At 50.1% G+C, this 22396-nt stretch overlaps 1 protein-coding gene across 3 annotated transcripts in view; it reads left to right on the top strand.

Moving 5' to 3' along the window:
- ATP9A (ATPase phospholipid transporting 9A (putative)) overlaps window positions 1–12535 on the top strand; it is a 122345-nt gene extending 109810 nt beyond the window's left edge. For all 3 annotated transcript variants that reach the window (XM_043882984.1, XM_043882983.1, XM_043882986.1), the window contains exons 24-28: window positions 2233–2297; window positions 3609–3717; window positions 4512–4569; window positions 6658–6861; window positions 8115–12535. In XM_043882984.1, the coding sequence (XP_043738919.1) occupies window positions 2233–2297; window positions 3609–3717; window positions 4512–4569; window positions 6658–6861; window positions 8115–8251 (573 nt within the window). In that variant the 3' untranslated portion in view covers window positions 8252–12535. The remainder of the gene's footprint in view (window positions 1–2232; window positions 2298–3608; window positions 3718–4511; window positions 4570–6657; window positions 6862–8114) is intronic.
- Window positions 12536–22396: the final 9861 nt, after the last annotated feature.

Below are 22396 nucleotides of genomic sequence, written 5' to 3'. Positions count from 1 at the left end.
GCACGATCAAAACGCTAACAGCTGCTGTGGTTCATCAGACCACATCTGTACTTTTATTTTATGTAAGCTCATCAGTTGGACTGGATAATGTCATGGTTTTAATCACTGGGAGATTAATCAGCTCATTCCCGGGCAAACACACACAGGCTGGCCTGGATGAATTTACTTCTGTAATGCCCGTATGTTACCATAAACATGGATTCAGAGAAAAACAGTTCTAGCGTGAGGAATTGTTCTTTGTGCTATCGAGGGAAAAACAAACAAACCATCCCCCCCTCCCCTCAGTAAAAAACCCGCTCAACCCTGTCCACTGTGCTGAAAGTAACTGGCTAAGAGAGAGTCCCGTTAGAATGGCACTTTGACAGTGGCCTATGAGATAGATGAAGATAGAGCATTTATTTTCCCCAGTGCTGTTTCCAAGGTGAAGGTGTCGTGGTCAGTCTGGCCCATTTAGAGGAAGAGGCTCCTGACTGATTTGCAAAACTGAGCACCAGGATTCTTGACCCGTTTCTAATCCTCCTTCCTGGGCAGCAGCCTGTGTGAGAAGTCATCTGAAAAGAGGCTTTGACCTTTCAATTCCAAAGTCACAGCCAGGGCAGAGCCAGGCTGCCCGTGACCACGGCCCTCGGTGTCACCTGCATCCTGACCTCTGTACCAAGCCAAGGCCCACGACGGTGATGAGGGGGAGAGGGCTCTGATTCCACACTCTTTCTAGCCACTAGCCTGGCCCAGCCTTTTCTTCCATTTGTTGTTCAGCCGCTCAGTCGTGTCTGACTCTTGGCGACCCCATGGACTGCAGCACGCAAGACTTCCTTTTCCTTCACTGTCTCCTGGAGCTTGCTCAAACTCATGTCCATCGAGTCGGTGATGCCATCCAACCATCTCATCCTCTGTCGTCCCCTTCTCCTTCTGCCCTCAATCTTTCCCGGCATCAGGGTCTTCTCCAGTGAGTCATCTCTTCGCATCAGATGGTCAAAGTACTGGAGCTTCAATGTCAGCATCAGTCCTTCCAGTGAATATTCAGGGTCGATTTCTTTTAGGATGGACTGGTTGGATCTCCTTGCTGTCCAGGGGTCTCTCAAGAGTCTTCTTCAGCACCACATTTCAAAAGCATCAATTCTTTGGCACTCAGCCTTCTTTATGGTCCAATTCTCACATCTCTGCATGACTACTGGAAAAACCATAGCTTTGATTAGACGGACCTTTGTCAGCAAAGTAATGTCTCTGCTTTTTAATAGGCTGTCTGGGTTTGTCATAGCTTTTCTTCCAAGAAGCAAGCGTCTTTTAATGTCATGGCTGCAGTCACTGTCTGCAGTGATTTTCTTCCATGTTCAGTTTTTTTTTTTTTTTCATGTTCAGTTTTTAAAATCCTTCAGGCAACAGCTGTCCCTGGCCTCTGGTAGGTTTTATACTAATTAGCTTAGAGGTCACTTTGCTTCTGTTGAGGTCAGTAGATGTTCAGAGAAGGAGTAACAGAGCATCAAGCCTGGTTTTATCTCCCCAGCCAATTTTTCACTACTCATATTTTCCTAATCTGGAAGCAGACGTTACAGTAGGGGTTGGTAAATATCTTTATTGCTTTTGTCTGATTGCAAAAGTGGTAGGTTTTGGACTCTGTAAAAATTTTGAAGCAAAGTAGAACATGTAATGTGAGACGTGAAGCCTTCTCTGCGATCCCACCCTCCAGGGTAACTGGTACATACCCTTAGGGTGGAGGATCTTTTTTTGTGTCTGTTTCCATGCATATGCCAACTTGTTCATCAGTTGTGCACCTGGAGAGCAGGTGATTTTGAGCCGTTGGGTGTGTGGGCTCTGGAGACAGAACAGGGCTTGAACCCTTGCAGGGCCATTTATCTGCTCACTCTGCCCTTCTATGATGTAGGGGATATTAGGACTTGATCTCATGGGTGGTTGTGGAGATTCACTGAGATCAGATAATAAGGTATTCCCAGGTCCGGCTTGTGTGTAAGTTAATAAATGTTTAGAGGAGCTGAGAGTGGACCCTGGAGCTAAACCCTCTGACGTGACTCCTGGCTCTGTCCCTTATGAGCTGTGCTGTCTCGGGTAAGTCACCGAAACTCTCTGTGCCTTACTTCCCTCATCTGTAGAGTGGGTACGATGGTAACAACACCTACTCTGTAGGGAGTGACACTGTCTTTATGATACAGACATGAGGGCTTTGGTAATGTTTTTGGTATGTTTTGGTGACATCCTTTTTTCTCCTTGGCACAGGCTGTCTTTTCGTCCGTGTTTTACTTCGCCTCCGTCCCCCTCTATCAAGGATTCCTCATCATTGGGTAAGGAAGTCCAGGCAAAGTGTTAATTTTTAATGAGCCACCCCTAAAACGCCACAGAAGAAGGAAGTGTTGTGTTAAAGACGCCTCAGTCCCCAGGTCAAGGCTGGTCTGGCAGTTTGGTTTAGAGCCTTCTTTAATCAATATGGCTTTGAACTGATAAGCTCGTAACCAGACTACAGGGGTGGAGTCTAGTCTGTCTGTGTCCGTCTGTACCTGACGCTTGAACACTGCTTGCAGCAAGAGCCTGAGGTGGTCAGATAATTGGCGACCAGGCGAGACTGAAGTCCCCGAGGGGTCTTAGGAAACACGGAATGAGGGAGCAGGAAAGGACCCTTCTTGCCACGGCCGCCTGCAGCGGCCGCCTGCGGGCGAGTCTCTGAGGCTGCCGGAGCCTGGCCCTCTTGGGGGTACGTAGCCTTGGTAGAGCTTGTGCCGTGACCTGGGACGCTGTGCCATCACGTCCACCCCTGTTCCCGACCTGGAATTTGTGACGTTCCTTGTGACCTTTTCAGAGGATGTGCTAGTCTCTGAGTTACCTGGGGAGGTGGAGTCTGGTTTCCACACGCCCCAGGTAGATGCTGGTAGGGCCCCTGGTTACCAAGGCGGGAGGCCCAGAGGGGCCGGCTGATCCCAGGGCCGTCTTACAAAGTACTCTTGTGCCGTTCAGCCTGAGAGCCGGCCCTGGGGTCCTGCCTGCTTCTCACTGGGGAGAGCGGCCTGCCCTTTGTCAGGCCCTGGAACCGTGGCAGAATGTGCCAGAACAGAGGCAGGGCTTTACGCTGCACGTGCCTCCCCGGGACCTGGTCCCCCTTCCCCCTTGGGGGACGTTCATCTGCTCGCGTCCCCCTCACCTGCGCGGCTCTGGCCACGGGGGCCACCTCGCTGCTCTTCACACGGGACAGACAGACTTCCACCCCGGGCCTCTGCACTCGCTGTGCCTGCCCGGGAGGCTGCTCCCTGGAACCCGGCACGGCCACCCCGTCCTCTCGTGGGTGTCTCATCCCGTCCACCTGCTCTGCAGTCGCACCGTCTGAGCCCGCGTCTTGGTCCCTCTTCCCGGTTGTGTTTCCCTCCTCAGCACCTTACCTCCCACACCCAGCACGGTTTTCTGAGTTTGTTTTTTGACTCCCAGCACGGGAGCTCTCGGAAGGTGGGCGATTTTGCCTGCCTTTCGTCTTGAATGTCCAGGGCTTCGCACTGGCCCTGGAGTGCTCCGGGCGCTCTGTGCGTGGTTGTTGAGCGAAGTGGTGGGAGCTGCCTGCAGAGGCGGGGGCTGGCCGGCTCTTCGCTGAGGGGCATCTCTTCTCACAGGTACTCCACCGTCTACACCATGTTCCCCGTCTTCTCTCTGGTCCTGGACAAGGACGTCGAGTCAGAAGTGGCTATGCTGTACCCCGAGCTCTACAAAGACCTGCTTAAGGTTCCAGCCCCGGCCAGCTTCCTCCTCCAGCCCCGTTCCCGCCTCCCTTCCCACCCTCCCCGCTGCTGCTTTGAATGATAAGTTAGCATGTATCTAATGCGGCATGTTTGCCTTAGATGGGCAGATGCTTTCTGACTTAACCCACAAAGCCATTCTATGGCTGTGGTCACGTCTTTATTTTTATGATACAGTCCCTAGACCGTTTCTCACCCCGTCAGCAGGAGGTATTATGTAGACTCTACTCAGATCGTCTGAAGACCTCACCTTTCTGCTGCTTTTGACATGTTTCACACGGACGCTGCATGTCTGATGTGAACACCCTTGAACTGATGGCTTTCTTACTTTGAGAGGAAGGTGTGGGGGCTTGCCATCTTTCTTAAACTATTCTATGCACACGCAAAGACTGTTAAACCCTAACACTGATAACGTCAATAGAAAACAAACCTCCTCATACCTTTTTTACAAGCCCCTGACAGTTCTGTTCTGTAGCTGCTCCTTGTGCCTCTGGAAATGCTCTTATGTACCCTCCGGAAAAATCTGTGTGTGTGTGTAATGGCATTTTTTTTTTTTTTTTGTCCTCAAGGAATTTTTAATAAGGAGCAGCTTTATTTCATCTAAAATCACTTCTCTTTTAAAAAAACGTCATTTCTCTAATGTATTTCGATGTGTGTGAGTCACTGTTGCGATGAAAACGGGCAAATTGTCTTGTCTGGCTGGTGGAGGGGCGTCTGAAGGCAGCCGGCACCCTGGCCGAGCCCCACCCGCTGACGCGCTCTGTCTCCTCTCTCGTTCAGGGACGGCCACTGTCTTACAAGACGTTCTTGATATGGGTTTTGATCAGCATCTATCAAGGTAAGGATGGGCGAAACTGCCTGTTGTCTTGTGCTCTGGCCTTGGCCTGAGGGTCAAATTTCCTGTGCTGTTGTCTGTAGAACATGAAGAGAAACAGTAGAATCTTGAGACAGCAGTCAGGAGTGTGGTATTGTGCCCCCAAAGCCCCCTCTGCAAGCCCCGAGGACTTCATCGTGGGGCCCAGAGTCACACGTGAACTGAGACAAAATCAGAGAAAGTGTTAGACGCTCAGTCGTGTCCCACTCTTTGTGACCCCATGGTCTGTAGCCCACCAGGCTCCTCTTTCCATGGGGTTTTCCAGGCAGGAACACTGGAGTGGGCAGCCATTCCCTTTTCCTGGGGATCTTCCCCACCAAGAGATTGAACCTGGGTCTTCTGCATTGCAGGCAGATTCTTTACCAGCCTGAACCCCCGGGGAGGCCCAGAGAAAAATGTAACTAATCAAAGCTTGCTGGGGTGTTGGAGTCATTGTAACAAAAGAAATGCTTGCTTTCTGGGATGTCCTGATACATTTTCTGAGGTCCAGCTCTAGTTTTTGAACAAGGTATTTACTTCCGCAGCCTCCAGAGAGGGTCCCTCAGACCGTAGAGGCTTTGTAAGAGGATTCACTGGAATATGGAAAGGAAATATCAAGCCCTCTTTGTATATACTTTTTCCTCACTCTGTTTATAATTTCTCTTTATTGGTGGTGTGTTTTATAATGTATCTGATACATTTGTGCAGTGGGCCTGCTTGCTCTGTCTGCACAGGTCCACATGGGTCTTTCACAAATACACATCGTCCAGTAGGGATCCGTGCTTAATGATTTTTACTGATGAGATGATGTGTAGTTAAAAAGTGTAGAGACCATTGCATTTGTTGGTGGGAGGCTACACTGTCATTAGAACAGTTTGAATGGGTCTTTTTGAGAGGTGTAGCAAAGTGACGTGTGTGTATCCAGGGGAAGATAGCAAAGCCTATGTGAAAGTTCATAATGAGAAGCCATGGCGCTTTCCTGCAGCCTCCCCCACCCCCAGCTCCGTTGGGGTAGACTCACCTGGGTTTCGGGGCTTCACAGTCTCCGGGCCCTGCTCTTACGCAGTAATCTCACATAGCTAGTGTGTGTGTTCAACACGAGACGTCGTCTGGTCAGTTCCAGCAATTCTGGATGAAGATGTACTTAGCTGGACTCCCTCCCCCACTTGCTTTCTCTTCTCAGCATGAGTGCCAGGACTTTTCCAGTGTCTCTTAGAGGCCTCTTGTCCTTTTGTGTGTGTTTGCGGGGGGGGGGGGGGGGGGGCGGGTGGAAGGTAGAGCAGACGAGAGGCGCCACTCGCTGTCGGAGCCCTGCTGACGGCCCAGCTCAACAGTGCTCAGCACATTCGCGGTGTTGGGGAACCAGTCTCCAGGACGCTCTCAGCTTTGCGAACGAAAACTGTATCTGTCCAACAGCCCACACCTCTCTCCCTTCCTCCCGGCAGCTCCTTGGTAATCACTGTTCTGCTCGTGTCTCTGAACACGACTGCTTCAGAGCCCTGGTAGAACAGGGATCCCACACTGTGTGTTATTTAGTGGCTGGCCACGCCTGTCATTTCAAATCAAATACAAAACCCTCTGTCTCTTGTTCCTCCCAATCCAGACAGTTACTGTTGTCTTCTGCCTCTTTTCCTTTCTTTCCTATCTATCTTTCCCTCTCTCTCCCGGTGATCAACTCTCAATTATATTTAAGTCAAAAGGAGTATAGCAAAATTAGGGACTTCCCTGGCTGTCCAGTGGTTAAAACTGATGCTTCCAGTGGGTGTGGGTGTGATCCCTGGTTGGGCAACTTAGATCCCACACGCTGCCCAGCGTGGCCAAAAAATCTAAAAGAAAAAAAAGAAAGGAACGTAGGAAAACTGGGATCTGCTGCCTCTCTTTCAAATATCCATGAAGGCCCTCTCATTACCCTCCTTGACCAAATGGTGCCTTTCATGTCTAAATGGAGAGGAGAGGGGTCAGACATGGGTGGGCAGGCTGTGTCCGGGGTGGGGAAGGTGGGCATGGGGCCCAGCAGGGGGCTGCGGGGGCGGCATGAGCCCCTCCCCACGTGGACCACCCCCCCCCCCCCAGGGAGCACCATCATGTACGGGGCGCTGCTGCTGTTCGAGTCGGAATTCGTGCACATCGTGGCGATCTCCTTCACATCGCTCATCCTCACGGAGCTGCTCATGGTGGCCCTGACCATCCAGACCTGGCACTGGCTGATGACGGTGGCCGAGCTGCTCAGCCTGGCCTGCTACATCGCCTCCCTGGTGTTCCTCCACGAGTTCATCGGTAAGAGCCCCACCCGCCCCCGACGCGCACACACATTTAGAGCCTGCCCGTCGGGTCCAGGGGCCTCAGCATGGGAAGGGAGGCGGGCCCCTCAGCACGTGAGGCCTGGGCCCGCTGTCCAGCAGGCCTCCGCACTCGGCAGCCCTCCTTGTCTCATGGGCACCCCACGGGGCACGGGACCGTTGACAGCTGGCCAGCCTCTTGGAACTGAAGCTGGTGGGCTGGTCTCAGTGCCGAGTGTGGTCTTTAAACCACGCCCCGTGCCCGCTGGCTTAGCAGGGGATTTGTTTAATGCGAGGACCTGGTGGGCTTTCTCCAGGGAGCTGGTCACCGTGCTGGGCCCCGTGGAGCTGCCGGGGTGGGGAGCCGAGTCAGGCTTGCCACAGAGGAGGTGACAGCAGGACTTGACAGTGCCGTTGGCTCTGGAGGCACTGCCCTGTTGCATCCTGCCTCTTCATCAGCAAACTGCTCCTCAAAAAGATTTTGATAAAGCGGCATTCCCGTGGAAAGTGAAGTCTTAGGACAGTTGCACACTTGTTTGGAAAGCCTCCGTGAATGGGTTTTGTGAGCACCTACATGTGTATTTCAACGGCTTGACTCCGGGGAGTCACAGAGGCTTGCCAGACAAGCCTGCCCTCAGGAGCTTCAGTCATTGCTTTAGACGTGGACCTGCCCTGAGACTGGGCAGGCGGCCCATGGGCGGGGCCTTGGGCCTGGCCCTTAGCAGGGGCTTACTCAGTGCCCACTGCATTCCCCCAGCTTCTGCTCAAGAGGCAGGGGAGATGCTCCCAGTCCTGCTGGTACTCACTAGCTGTCATTCCTCTCTTGCGAAAGCCACCTAACCGTAGGGATGACTCTCCTGCGGCCAGGAGGGGATCTCACGCCAGCCCCCCCCCGCCCCCAAGGTCATGCTCTTCCTGAGCACGGGTCTCCACCCCCTTGTTCCTCCCTCTGACCTGGCTCCGGCTTCTGTGACTGTCCCCGAGATGAAGGCAAAAAGCCGCTCGGAAGCAGAACCGTGTATTTGAGCATCCCTTTCTGCCAGGTTTAGGAAGAAAAACCTCCAGCTGTCAGATTCCAAATCAAAAACACCTGGAAGGGTGCCCCCCCCCCCCCATAGTTTTCTTTTCCGAGTTGTTGAAAGTAGCATGTCACGGACGATCCGGAAGCTGCAGAAGCAGGTCAGAGGGATGGGGGGAGCGCGGCGGTCAGGCTGACAGCCAGGTGCCCACCCCTGTGCTGTCTGCCCGCAGACGTGTACTTCATCGCCACGCTGTCCTTCCTGTGGAAAGTGTCCGTCATCACTCTGGTCAGCTGTCTGCCCCTCTACGTCCTGAAGTACCTGCGACGCCGGTTCTCGCCTCCCAGCTACTCGAAGCTCACGTCCTAGGCCGAGTGCGGAAGGGGACCCCGGGCTCCGCTCACGCCAGGCGGGGCAGCGTACAAGCCACTTCCTGTTGACCACCGCCTTGGGACTGTGCAGGTCGGGCGCCCACAGGTGGGCCTGCCGCCCAGGCTCTGGGCTTCCACGGAGAGCCCCGGCCTGGCATACGCGGGAGGCAGACACCGGAGGGCCGCCGAGGGCCTGTCTGAGCCCCTGGCGATTCACGGAGGACTGAACGTGGCTCTGAAACCCCGTGACTCAGCCCAGAGGTTGACACGTGCATCACCGCGCAGGCTTCCTTACAACTTGAATTTTGTTGTCGTGTGCTAAAAGTTTCTGTCTAGTTGAAAGCTGTAGAGGGTTTCTCGTTGTTGTTTTAAACCATCCCAACGTCTGTGCACTTTTTATGTCTTTCTGCCCTTAAAAACTGGTTTCAGAGAAAGATAGAGCTCCTGGTGTAGGTTTGGGGGAAAAGATGGGACATTTGGTTAAAAAAGTTAAGCAGACGGTAATCTGAGTTTTGAAACGCTGAATATCCTCTCTAAGGCAGCCTGGCTTGTCGAAAAGGCGCTGGATTCCTGGAATTACAAAAAAGCCTTGAGAAGGGAGCAAGAGAGGCACGTTCTCCTTCCTGCAGCTCAGCATCTGCATCCCCAGCATTAACGTTAACACCTACCACCTTGTAAAAGAATTTCAAAGGTGTTATCTTGCTTCGTTGGGACCTGGTAACAATTACAAAGCCTGCGGCTACCTGAGGACACCCGGGACTTTCTTTTCTCAGCAGGAAATGTGCCACCGGGCGGCCCCTCGACCTGCCGACAGCGTGACAAGAGCCTCAGCTAATTCTTTAGACACCGTTGCACATGTGGCTCAGACCCTCCTAGTCTGAAGTGGAAAGGTCAGGGATGGGGCTCTCTCGACGTCCACAGGAGTCTGTTTCCTGTTAGGAGGAATCGCTGAGGACGCAGTGACAGAGGTGGACATGTCTTAGCGCGTTGCGGGTCACCGATGGCAGCTTTGAGTCAGGAGCCTGGGGCGGGGGGAGGCCTGAACTGCGATTCTGCGGTCTGGGCTCGCTTGCACTGCCTCTGGATTTCAAGGGAAGCTCACTGAAAGGCAGCCGCGAGTGGAGATCCCTCTCCCCAACCAGGGTGGGGCCCTTGCGCGACTGTTTCTTATAAAGCTGTGGCTTCTTGTTTCAGAGGAAGAAGAGACTTGGCGAGCGCTGGCCGTGGCCCGGCAAAGCTTTCTTGGGTTGTCAAGTCTCTCCCTCCAGAAGCCACATGTGCATGCCAGAAGGGTTAGGTTGGTGGATCTGCAAGAGCTGATCGTGCTTGAGATCTTAGATTTGTGATGAATTCTTTCTGACTGCGTCCCCTCCAGCTCTTTGGCCTGCCTGGTTCTTGTGCTTCAGAGGTGTAAGTTATGGCCACCCCACCACGGGTAAGCCTGCTCTTGGATTGCTGGGGACACCAGGTCCTTGCCTTTGAACTGCTTGATACACTGATGTATTTCCGTTGCCCTCTTAAAACTTTATAGAATGACAGTAAGTTGCAGGCATTGCTAAATTGGCTATGACATCACTTCTATTTTTGTTTTCAAGATTCTGCAGTTTTGCGAGATTTTTCCCATTCTGTCCCAGCCATTTCTACCCCACAGGAAATAATGTTGCATTAAATGAATGGTTATTTAGGAAGAAGATCTTGCTCTAAAACTTTGAGAAAGGATGAGCCAGTCTGACGTCTTTGCTGGGTGATTTTCTGTGGTTTCAGAGGAGGGGCGGGAGGAAGGTGTGCTCAGCGTTTTTGCACCTATCTGCCTGGAAGTCAGCCCTGTTGACCCAGAAGTCTCAAGGTCCTTCTCCCCCTTCTCAAGCTCTGACCTTGACCTTGTTCACAGACAGGTGATGGCTTCCACAGGAAGGTCTCCTGGAACCCTCAGTAGGAAATGTTTAGATTAACAGCAGAGATGGGGAATGAAGATGGTCTCTTTGGATTTTTCTTTATTTCCCAACTTTGATTAAGGTGCTTGAGTTGACTAGACTAAACTCCTTACTGGCATCTGAGAGGGAGGAAGGGTCGCAGGGGAGTGGAGGAAGCCCTGTCCGGAGGTTGCGCGTGCCCCTTCGTGCCATCCACAGACCCTCTCGTTCTGTCTCTTGACCACACCCCGGTGGAGGCAGCCAGGAGCTGGAGGATCCAGCGTGCGAGTGGAGACCGTGGCCACCTTGGAGAGCCACCCCGCTGGCAGGCAGCCTGTTCCCACCGCCGGCAGGAGTGCCGAGTGTCTAGGAAAATGCTGGAGACCCCGCAGGGTGGGAGCCATGAGTCAGCTGAGGGTACTCGACCCTGACCTGCACACATCAGACGTAATCCTATAGGGCCGGCGCACACGGGCGCTTCCTGGCTTATCTGCGGGCAGAAGACAAGGACAAAAAACAAACAAAGCCCCCCGTTTTACAGGAAGCTCCTGAGTTCATAAACCTTAAGCATAAGATTCTATTCACCACCTGGGAAGGAATTTAGGAAGCACCGTTGGCAGCTTGGAGGTCCCCTCACCTTGGAACTCAGTGGCCGCGAGTCTCCCACAGCCAGTTTGATTGGAAGCCGGAGACCTCCCCCCTCCCCGGCGCACGGGCACAGTGCTGTTTACATACTTTCCTTCAAAGTTGAAAAAAAGACACCTCCTCCTGCCCTTCAACAGTACTAGGTATTTCTTTGTTACTCGATGGTTATTTTTCTTGCATTTTTTTGGCGATGGTGCTGTGTGTAGGCAGGTGAGCAGTCCGTTTGCTGTGTCTTTTCCCTCCTCCGTTCCTCCCTCCCTTTCTCTAGGAGAATGACGGACAAGCTTCTCCAGCTTGAGTGACTTCCTGCCTCTGCCTGCCTTGATGCCCATTTTGAGAGCATGCCTGTGCACGTGTGTGTTGCCAGTGGTGCTTGGAGAGGCTGGTCACGCTGACTCGGGCTGCTTGGGTCAAAGGACTTTCCCCTGAAGCGAAGAAGGGCATCCCAGGGAGCACCTCGACTTTGGAGCAGGACCCTCTGTTTCCAGCCACCTGGAGCTGGGAGGCACAGAGCTGAGTGTCCTCCCACTTCACTGTCTCCAGATCCCAGACTGACTTTCCTAGCAAAACCCTTTTTCGTAGCAGTGGTGTTAAATACCAACGTCTGCTTACCCTTTTCCCCGTATGGTTTCCGCTGAAAATTTAGACTATACTGACGATACTCTTGAATGTATTTTGAGCTTTTGTGATCGTTGGGAATTGACACGATCATGCCTAGTTTTCTTTCTCCAGACTTTTGCTTTCATACTTTGTTTTTCCTAGGATGGGGATGGAAACGCCCTTGCGTGTTTATGGGGCAGCATTTTAAACCTCCGCCAAAATTGCAAAGGGGACCTATATGTTCTTCGGCTCCATCCTTTTTAAGGCCAACACCCATCAGCCATTTTTATCTTTGACCTTTTTTGCGTGTTTGGAGTGTGTGTGTGTGTGTGTGTGTTTGTGTGTGTGTGTGTGTGTGAGATCGCGTATGATGTCTCCTCAAGTGTTCCAAAGACATACTTGGTTTTCACTGTGTTAAAATCCTGTCATTCACGGTTTTCTTTTTCATTAAGAAATATGCAAGGAGCTTTGCAAAGGCAACAGACTTTATTTCTCTCACCCTCTTTTAACATAAAGTGCTTTTTTTTTTGTCGTTTATATATACCTCTTAGGAAATATTTCCATGAATTATGTCCATTCTGTCTTATAAAAAATGTGTATATGTTATGCTTTTGTACGAAGCCTGGAAGCATGTGAGTGCGTGGCGGTACCTGGGGATTTGCAGTGTCTTCTCTGGCCAGCGCCTTGCTCCAGGGAACCTGGTCTTCTCTGTCACGCTGTGGCTGGAGGCGCTGTCTGCTGGTGTTGCTTGGCAATGTCAGTGAATATTGTGTGTGTTGGGGGCTAGCTGGGGAGGGGGCATGGTATTGCCCAAAAAAAAAAAAAAAAAATTGTGGCTCATTTATTCTTTTGTCGCGATGGGGCTGACTGAATTCCTCTAGGACTCCTTGACTTCCTCATTAGTAGATTATCTGTAATCCTCATGGCAAATATTCACCAGGACAGCGTTTTTTTGATTAGAGAGAAGCTCTAGTACAGAACTTGAGTTTAGCAGGAACTCCCAGATGATTTAAATTCTTGATCCCGTGATGACACATGTGATCCTGCGTGATTCTGAACGGTTCTGTTTTCATTGTCTGCCAGCGTGGCCCGTTGCTGTTGCCCAATAAAGCTTGTGTACTTTATGCCTTCAGGGATCATCTTAATTTGTGCGGAAACATGAAATTCTGGTGTCAGAATGAGAGCGTTTTATGATAATGCTCTATTTTGTGTGTGTCTTCTGGTACATAAAAAGTAAAGAGCTTTTTCTCTGGGTAAAGAAGTATTTCAATTTCAGCAAAACCCCCCACAAATCCATGCATTATTTATTATTCTGTACTGTTGCCTATTCCAAACATGTTAGAAGTTCAAAAAGTGATCTCTATAAAAAAAGGCAAACTTTTTTTTTATGATTCATATTTTATTTATACCCACAGTCTTCGATTGCTTTGAGTATGTTTTATTGGGGGCTTCCCTGGTGGCTCAGCGGTAAAGAATCCGCCTGGCCAATGCGGGAGACACAGTTCGATCCCTGAGTTGGGAAGATCCCCTGGAGGAGAAAATGGCAACCCCCCTCCAGTATTCTTGCTTGGGACATCCCATGGACAGAGGAGCCTGGCGGGGCTACATACAGTCCATGGAGTAACAAAGAAGTCGGACACAACTGAGTAGCTACACAACAACAACCTTTTATTAAGTCAAGTGATAGAAGACTCAGGAACACGGTCACTTAAGTTTTAGGGAAAAAAGGTTTTGAAGCTATTGTGTAGAATGCAGAGGACATTGTGTTTCCTTCAATATGTTTGTCAGTCAGGGGCGATCTTGTCCTGCAGGGGACATGGGCGATGTCTGAGGTCCGTTTTGATTGGCACAGCGTGGGGGGTGTGCTCTGCTGGGACCCCGTGAGGACCGTGCGGGGATGCCGCAGGGCACCCTGCATGTCACCGGGCAAGCCCACCCCCCACAGAGGAGCACCCAGCCCAGCGTCCGAAGTGTTGAGGCTGAGAAGCCCACACGGCACAACCTGCACACGGCAGTTTTGCCCTTCGTAGGAGCCTTCATTTCCAAAGCCTTCATTTCCCAGCAGCATAAACTCCTTGTCTCAAGAAGCCAGTTAGCATCCCCCGGGCCAGAAGTTTTAATTAGCAGCTCTGCAGTGCGGGCTGCTGGTATCCTCTCGCTGGCTGTCAGCTGAAAGGGCCGTTCTCAGTTTACGGATTAGAGAGCGGATTGTACATTAAGCCGTGCCCCCATCAACAGCGGGTCCCTGGGCCCATGTGGGACGCATGCGCTCCAGGGCAGAGGGACGGTACTTTTCCTAACCGCATGCGGTCGATGTAAAGGCTTCAGACCGCATTTGCCTGCTGTGAAATTCCATGACCGTGCCCGCACTGCTCCCTCCGTGCCGCTAGGGGGCACCTGAGGATCAAAAGACCTTTCTGTTTCCTGTTTTCACCAGCCCGCCGGGCCCTCCATGCCCGCCCGTTCTGTTTCAGATGCTGCTTTCATAGCTTCAGAATTTTATATCATGGCCAACGGCTCTGTTAAAAACAGACATTTCTTTTTATGTTGTTGACCGGACTGTTTTGCTGGACTTAGCTTGGATTAAAAAAAAAAAACAACCCAGCAAGATGGGGGCAGGGTGAGATGAATATTTATTTGATCTCGGATATTTGCATTTTTGAATAATTGGCAACTGGGAAGCCTTGCCCTCCTCGCGGCTCTTCGGGCTAATAAGGTTTAGAGACGAAATGTTCCATCACCCCAAGTACTTTAGCTGTTTTTGTTATGAAACTTTTCAGGGCGACATGAAAGCTTGCGGTATTTGTGAGCTGATCTGTAAATGATGGATTTGCTCACCTCAAAATAGAACTGTATTCGCTCCAGACTTTCCACAAGTCGGAGCACAGTAACAGAATTCATTCAGGACTTGCTAATTTCCTACTTTAAATGGGTTACATAACAGAACGGTCCCGCCTTCTCGCCTCTCAAAACTGCCCATGAAGTGATGGTGAGATGTATCGTTAAAAGCTAGAAATAGCTTTGCTAAACTCTGGGAAAAAGATGAGTTTTTTTTTTTCTTCTTCTTTTTCTTCTTATAGTCCCCCCTTCCCTTTTCTCATCCAAACATTGCATAATGTTAAAAAAAATTTTTTTCCGTGGGATTTAATTTCGTTCTCCATGTGGCTGTGGTCGGAGGGGTAACTTAAGTACTTTGGGGGCTGGCAGATTTTTGGAGGGTCACGCACTCCCAGATCGGTTTTCATCTGAAGCGTTAGCAGAGAAAGACACCCGATCCTGGGGTTTTTCCCCTTCCCTCCCGCTCCCCCTTTTGTGGATGAGTTATCTACAACGTAGCATCTTTTCAGAAAGCCTGCCTTCTCACAGGAATGCCGGAGTAAAGCCACACTCCGCTTTCCATATTGAGGTTTTGATTTTGAAATGGATTTGCCTGAAAATGTGGGGTGACTGAGTCATATGTGAGGTCCCCAGCCCCACAACCTACGCCCAGTGACCAGCCAGGTCTCACATCTTAGAACTCAACCTGCAGGTTCTTTTACTTACATTGGGGGTTTGGTGTTCCCAAATGTCTGCTGTTCATTCCCAAGAGATTTAAGAACTCCCTCCCCCCCTTTATTGGGTTTAGATAAACCCAGGAATATATGTTATTTTATTTCCTTCCAGAACGATTACAGAATCCAAAAAAAAGAGGGATCGGAGGTGTATGGAATATGCTGATATTTTCATTCATTCATTTGCTAAATATTTATTGAGCACCTACTATGTGCTGGATACTGTTCTTTGGGCTGGAGGGGAGAACAAAATACACAGTCCCTGCCCTCGTAATGATTCTCTTCTTCTGTGTGGGAGAGACGGGGCACATGCAGATACAGACTCCGATGTCCTCCAAAGAAAGCAGGGTGAAGAGGAGACGGAGAGGGATGATTTGGTGTAAGTAAGGATAGAGGAAGTGATGGGGTCAGAGAAGAGCCCTTCGGGGTGGACCGCTGGGACAGAAGCCTGAAGGATGAGAGGAAAGGAAACTGGGAGAAGTGGTGTTCAAGTAGCAGGGTGTGCAAAGGCCCTGGGGTTGGAAAGGCTGGGTGTTTTGGAGGAGCAGAAAGGAGGGCACATGGCCGGAGTGCTGAGATGAGGGCGGGGAGGCAGGAATGCCAACCCCCCCATCTGTGGCATCCAGACTGAGTGCCATGAGAACCAAGCAAGCATGTTAAAGCTGGCTCATGAGTGTGTCAGAACCTCAACTATGTCCAGGGGCCCATCATGTTCTTTCTTCCCTACTCACTGACCCATCCCTGCCCGTCTCTGTCTCCACCTCTGTGTTCCCAGGGGGTTCCGGTGAGACCGTTCCCATTGGAGTCAGTCCTCTCCCCTGCCCAGTCTTTCTGCATGACTTTAAACTATTATATAAAGGGGAGAAAAAGCTGGTCCTTGGCTGAAGTTTCCTCTTGCTTTTCCAGCACATACTACAAAGGGTCTCTGTTCAGCCCCGCCTGGGGTGCTGTGGGCAGAGCTGATTGTTCTCAGGCAAGCCCTGGAAAGCCGGCCACCCCTGATTGAGAAGGTGAGTCTCAAGGAAGAACCAGTAAAAGATACTTAACTGGGTCACGTTCTCTGAAGCTGCCACATTTCCAGAGTATGCCCATTTGGGCTGGATTTCGAAGAGGAAACCCTTTGCAGTCATGAACTGCGTGCGGGAACCCAGGCTGTGTTCAAATTCCTCCTGAAGAAAGAAATAATAACGAGAAACAGGCTGTGGAAAAGAATGTAGTTAGTGTCTTAAAGATGGGCAAATATTCATTCTCATTTGTCCTTTTATGTGAAACAGATTTTTTAAAAGGCAATTGGAGTAGCTAACAACATCCAGAGCCCTGCTGATTCGAGTGGGGCTGAGGGTGGGGGCTCCCCTTGGCCCAAACGACTAATCAGACCCAAGAAAAGAGGTGAGTTGATTAGCCTGGAAATTGCACAGGAATTCTTCAAAGACACGGCCAGTAATTAGAGTGTAAGATGCTGCTCGCTATGCACATAACTTAGCATAATTTTATTAGGCAGCTCATCACCACCAGAATTAAAGAAAATCAAGCCAGAAAAAAAAAAAATCTGCTAGCCAGGCAGCCTGATGCAGACGTGGAGACTCTCGCTCCAAGACGGCTTCATGCTTGAGGGAGACACCAGGAGAAACGCCACCTTTCTTCTGGGCCTGATGGTGGGCAGGAGGAGAAATGAACGCAGTGATCTTTTAGCGGATGGGCTGGAATTTGGTGGGGGGGCGGGCAGCAAAGGGCACCATGACCTGGACCCAGCTGGGACTGAGACAGACCTGAATACCCGTCCCCACATCTACTGAGTGATCTGGGGCTGATGCCTTAAGTTCTCTGAGCTTCAGCTCCTCACCTGCTATTAGGAATGGGAGCCCCACCTGTGAGGCCTGCCGCCCAACTCAGGACACAGATGTGGTCTTCATTCCAAGCGGAGGGCAGGCTACAGACAGGGTCGGGCATCTCGTCCAAGCTCCAAGTCCTTCATAGAAATGGGCTAATGTGCATGGTTTTTTCCTAACCCTGAGGTCCCCTGTGTGGATAGAGGTTTTGAAAGATTTCAGACTTTGGGCACAGAGGTCCTATCCCACCTTGACTCTCTCCACGCCTTTCTTGACTTTGCAGGTGCTTTCCCTTTAGAAGGCCCTGCTCTGAGCGGCCCGTCTTCCCCAGCCCCTCCTTCCATGCTGGTAACTGAGTAGGACGCCCACCTGCCCACCTTGCATGGGGTTGACCTGGGCATCCCTGCCCAGGGCTCACAGCCCTGCAGGACTGGGGGTAGATGGAGCCGAAGAGGCCGTCCCCCAGGCTCTACAGGCTCAGCAACTTGGGGTGGAGAACGAGAGTGAATCAGTTGTTGGATTGGCAAGTCATTTAACACATTTTGTTTTGTTTTTTTTTAACATGAAAACAGATTAATAGAGCAGAAGGCAAAATCTGCTTGAGTTTGAAAAAATGAACCAGGAGACTTGAGAGAAGTGAAGGGGGACTGGGTGATGGGAGCCCGTGCTGGGGGTGCTTCCTCCTGGGCTGGGCTCTTGGGGGTCGTGGAGGGGCGGCTCGGGAGGGACTGACTTCCGGTTTCGTCCTCAGCCAGCCCGGGACCTGGCCCGTGGCGAGGGTTCCATAAACCTTCGGGACTTTGAGATTGCTTTTTTATGGTGGTAAAACATACACAAAGTATACCGTTTTGAACCTTTTAAAGTGTACGGTTCGGTGGCATAAAGTCATTGAGTTGCTGTTTTTATTTTTATTGGAATGTAGTTGATTTACGATGTTGTGGTCGCTGAGTTTTGAGAGTGGGCTCTGGAAGACCAGGAACCTGGCATGGAAAAAAGCGGGCCTTGCTGTGTGGTGTCATTTATGGCTGCAGAGTGCTTTCCCACTGGTCCCTGCTCCTGTCGTTAGGAGGTGTTGTTATCCTCATTTTGCTGATGAGAAGTGTGGTTGAGAGAGACTAAGGTTGAAGCAGGGCCACCGAACAACATAAACATTCATGGCACTGTTCACAGTTGCCATAAAGGGGAAGCACTCCAGTCGTCCACCAGCTGATGAACGGATGAAGAAAATGTGGTCGGTCCATCGCTAGGGAATGCTGTCCAGCCTTAAAAAGGACTGAGGCTCTGCCATATGGTACAGCGTGGGTGGGCCTTGAAAACACTATGCTGACTGGGATAACCAGTCACTATAGGCCACCTAGGGCTTCCCTGATAGCTCAGTTGGTCACGAATCCACCTGCAATGCAGGAGACCCTGGTTTGATTCCTGGGTCAGGAAGATCCCCTGGAGAAGGTGAAAGGTTGTTGCTGAATGATAAGACGCTGGGATTCTTGGCCTCCGGAGGAGACGAATTCAATCTGGGGCCAGAGACAAGGCTGGGTCGCTCAGAGCTTTTGTGTAATAAAGTTTTATTAAAGTATAAAGGAGATAGAGAAAGCTTCTGACCTAGGCATCAGAAGGGGGCAGAAAGAGTACCCCCCTGCTAGTCTTCAGCTATATGTTATATAGTCACTGGCAGTCTGATAATGAAAAGAAAGGAATGTCTTAAAACTCAGAATGGCACCAGGCCCCTCATCCATAAGATGCATTTTGTGATAATCTTAGCACCGGATGATTCATCCCAGGCCATGAAATGATTGACTTGAATCTTGTGGAAGGGCAGATTACCTACAAATAGTTTCATTTACATAGATTAGGGCAACAATATCTGAGTATAACACACTGGTTTGTCAAGTAGGTTCTGGGCCATTTGGTGGAACCGACTTGAAGACAGAGGCTGGGGTAAATGCATAGTACATTAACATAGCTTAAGACAAACATTTCCATAAGAAAAATGTATTGGTTAACTCAAGGTTTGAGAATAGTTAGCTTCAGGTGAAACCAGGTGTCATGGCAACACAGTATTTTAAGAGAAACCTCCTTTTAAATTTGTCTAGAGAAGGAAAAAATATCGCTAGTTTGTTTCCTCCTGCTGCTTAAGAGAGAGAAAAATGTCTGGCACTTGCAGCCTATTTCCTCCATTTGGAGACCCCTGGCCTTCCTGCCTGTTACCCTCTCAAAAGGATAGGGTCCCACTCCAGTATTCTTGGGCTTCCCTTGTGGCTCAACTGGTTAAGAATCTGCCTGCAATGCGGGAGACCTGGGTTCGATCCATAGGTTGGGAAGATCCCTGGAAAAGGGAAGGGCTACCCACTCCAATATTCTGCCCTGGAGAATTCCATGGACTGTAAAGTCCATGGGGTCACAGTCAGACACGACTGAGCGACTTTCACTTTCATAGGCCACATATTGTGTGAGTCCATAGTTATATGAAAAGTTCAGAAGAGGCGAATCTATAAAGACAGAAAGTAGACTATCAGAAGATAGGGGTGACTTCTAATGGGTATCTTTGGGGCGTGATGAAAATGTTCTAAAATTCGATTGTGATGATGGTTGCACCACTGTATGTCCACTAAAACACATTTAATTACACACCATGTAGGGGTATATAACTTTTATTATATTCTCTAGTATATAACGTATGTCAATTCTGGGGGGGAAAGATAAAAAGCCCTGCCGAGCTGTGTCCAGAGTGGCTGCACCGGCTTTACTTCCCACGGCAGGAACACAAGGGTTCCAGTTGCTCCGTATCTTCGTCAGCACTTGCTGTTGTCAGTCCTTTCGTTTTGTCATTCTGATAGACGCGTGGTGGTCTCTCTTCATGACTTTTAACTGTATGTTCCTAACGGTTGATGACACTGAACATCTTATCATCTTCTTGGTTGCCACCCACATCTTCTTTGGTGAAACGTTCCTGTTTTCTTCTTGTTGAATGCTGAGAATTCTTTGTGTGTTCTGTATGGAAGTATATTGTTGATTATGTGATTTGCAAAAAAATTTTCCCCCACCTGGAGCTTGTCAATCCATTGTCTTTGTTGTCAATATTTCTCATCCTAGCCACTCTGGGGGTGGGGCGGGGGGTGGTGGTGCATGGTGGTATCTCATTGTGGTTCTAATTTGCATCAGATCATTTCTTAGCCTGGTGTGTGGGGTCTTGGTTCAACAGTAGCTCTGGTTTTGTGCAAAGTGCTTTGTATACAGAATCTTTCTGAAGAGGGAGAGGCTGTCATTATCTTTTCTACCAGCAAGGTTTGAAGAGATTCCGTGACTGGCTCAAGGTCACACAGGTCCTAGTTAATAGATGGGGAAGGGTAGGAACTCAGGTCTGTTGTCTTAAAGACAGCTGCCTGTTTGAAGCTATAATCCCTTCAAACCCTCAACTTTAGGCTCCTGGTAAAAGGAACAGCCTGACTTCTGTCCAACAAGCTGCATTCTGTAATGCTTGTCATGAGAGGTTGAGAAATGCCCATGAAGATGACGCATGCCCTGTTTATCTGACTCCCATCATTCCCAGGGACCCTCCTCACCTCCATCCCTGACATAGCAGCTCCCAGGAAATTGCCACATTCTCTGGCTGCTGTCATCGTGGCTGTTCCCACCTTCTAATTATGAGCAGAGTCAGCCCTGAGATGGGGTAGAGGCCTCAAGTCATGAGTCATCTCAGGGATGTTGTCATAAGGAAGAGATCCCCTGGGGTGTCTGGGGGTACCATTCAACATCTATTGGATGCCAGGCAGCTTCTGGGCACTGGGGATGTGACATTCATGGCCCCCACTCTGAAGGAGCTTTTGTCTTAGTTGGAGGAGAAGCAAGCATCATTAAATCTTTGATCATATCCCTCTCAGAGAGGCCTTTCCTGACCACCGTATCTAACTTGCCCTGTGCTCCCTAACACTTTGCCATGCTCAGTAGCTCAGGCGTGTGACCCCATGGACTGTAGCCTGCCAAGCTCCTCTGTCCATGGGATACTCCAGGCAAGAACACCAGAGTGGGTTGCCATGTCCTCCTCCAGGGGATCTTCCTGACCCAGGAATCGAACCTGTGTCTCCTGCATTGGCAGGCAGATTCTTTACCCATTGAGCCACCTGGGAAGCCCCTCCTTACCCCTACCCTGCTGTATTTGTCTGCAGTCACTTAGGACTATTAGAGCCTTTTGTTGTTTTCTTTGTTTTTTTTTTTCCAGTATTGCCCACTAAAATGTATGCGCTTGACTTACTTGCTATTCTGAGTACCTAGAAAAAGGTCGCACACAGTGAGTGTTCAATAAATGTGGAGTGAATAAGTGAAGTCAACAAATAAGGTAGTTGCATTTTGCAATGATGACTGTGATGAAGTTCAATCAGGGTATCATTAGGGAGGCTGGCTGGAGTGGGGCAGGGGTGAGGGATAAGGACTGTATATAGCTATTTCCGACTTGGTGGCCAGGGGTGGTGTTCTTGAAAAGATGAATTTTGAGCTTGAATCTGAAAATTGACAGGAACCAGAATTCGTAGATATGAGAAATAAGAGGCAGAGGGAAAGCATGTGCAAATGCCCTGTGGCAGGAAGTTCTCAGGGTATTGAGGACGAGAAAGAAGAGCCATGGCCCCCAGCGCTGATGAGTGGCAGGAAGTGAGTATTGTTATCTGGTAGGAAGGCATCCGTTCACCGCCCTGGGGCTGTGTCTCCACCATGCCCGAGCTCTCGGCCTTCTGACCTTTCCTGGCCAACTTAGACAATGGACCTGCTGAAATTTCCGTAGACAGAAATGTCAAGGATGTGGCTCATGCCCCAGACCTCATTGCTTGCCCCAGGTATGACTGATTTTTTTTTCCTCCAGGTCCAGGGTTGTGGCTTTTGGTAGCTGGATCAACCCACGAGAAAGCTCTTGATTCTTGAGAGAATATCCACTGGGCCCAGGAGGTGCCTTTCATGAAAGAAGCGTCTGTGAACCACATGGCTTTCAAATAGGGCTAAGTGTGCTGTGTCTTCCACCTGTATTGTCTCCTTGAGTCCTCACAGTAACCGTGTGGTTTACGTGGAATTAAACTCATCTGACAGATAAGGAAAGCAAGATGCACTTACATTCCAGACCTGGCTTATTAACTCACTATGAAATGCTGGGCGAAACCTCTGAGCCTGAGGTTTTTCATCTGGGTGTGTGCATGCTGTTTTTTCAGTCTCTAAGTCATGTCCTACTCTTTTGCAACCCCATGGACTAGCCCACCAGGTTCCTTTGTCCATAGGATTTCCCAGACAAGAATACTGGAGTGGGTTGCCATTTCCTTCTTCAAGGGATCTTCCTGACCCAGGGATCAAACCCACATTTCCTGCATTGGCAGGTGGATTTTTTTTTTTTACCACTGAGCCACCTTGGAAACCTGAGTGTTATGTGTGCCTGCTCCCTAATTGATAATAATTGTTGGGAGAAATAAATGTGTTGACATATAGGAGATGGCCAGCATAGTGCATGAACACATAAAGCCATTCTGTATCAGTTACAGCTCCATGTTTGCATACAACCAAAATCAGCAGTGGCAACGCTTAGCCAAGAACTGGGGGAGGGAGAATTTATTGTCAGACTGGAGCT

Source organism: Cervus elaphus, chromosome 23 (genome assembly GCF_910594005.1).
Source record: "Cervus elaphus chromosome 23, mCerEla1.1, whole genome shotgun sequence".
NCBI classification, from domain to species: domain Eukaryota; kingdom Metazoa; phylum Chordata; class Mammalia; order Artiodactyla; family Cervidae; genus Cervus; species Cervus elaphus.
Note: the sequence above shows the minus strand (reverse complement) of the source record. Positions and strands in the feature narration are given on the sequence as shown.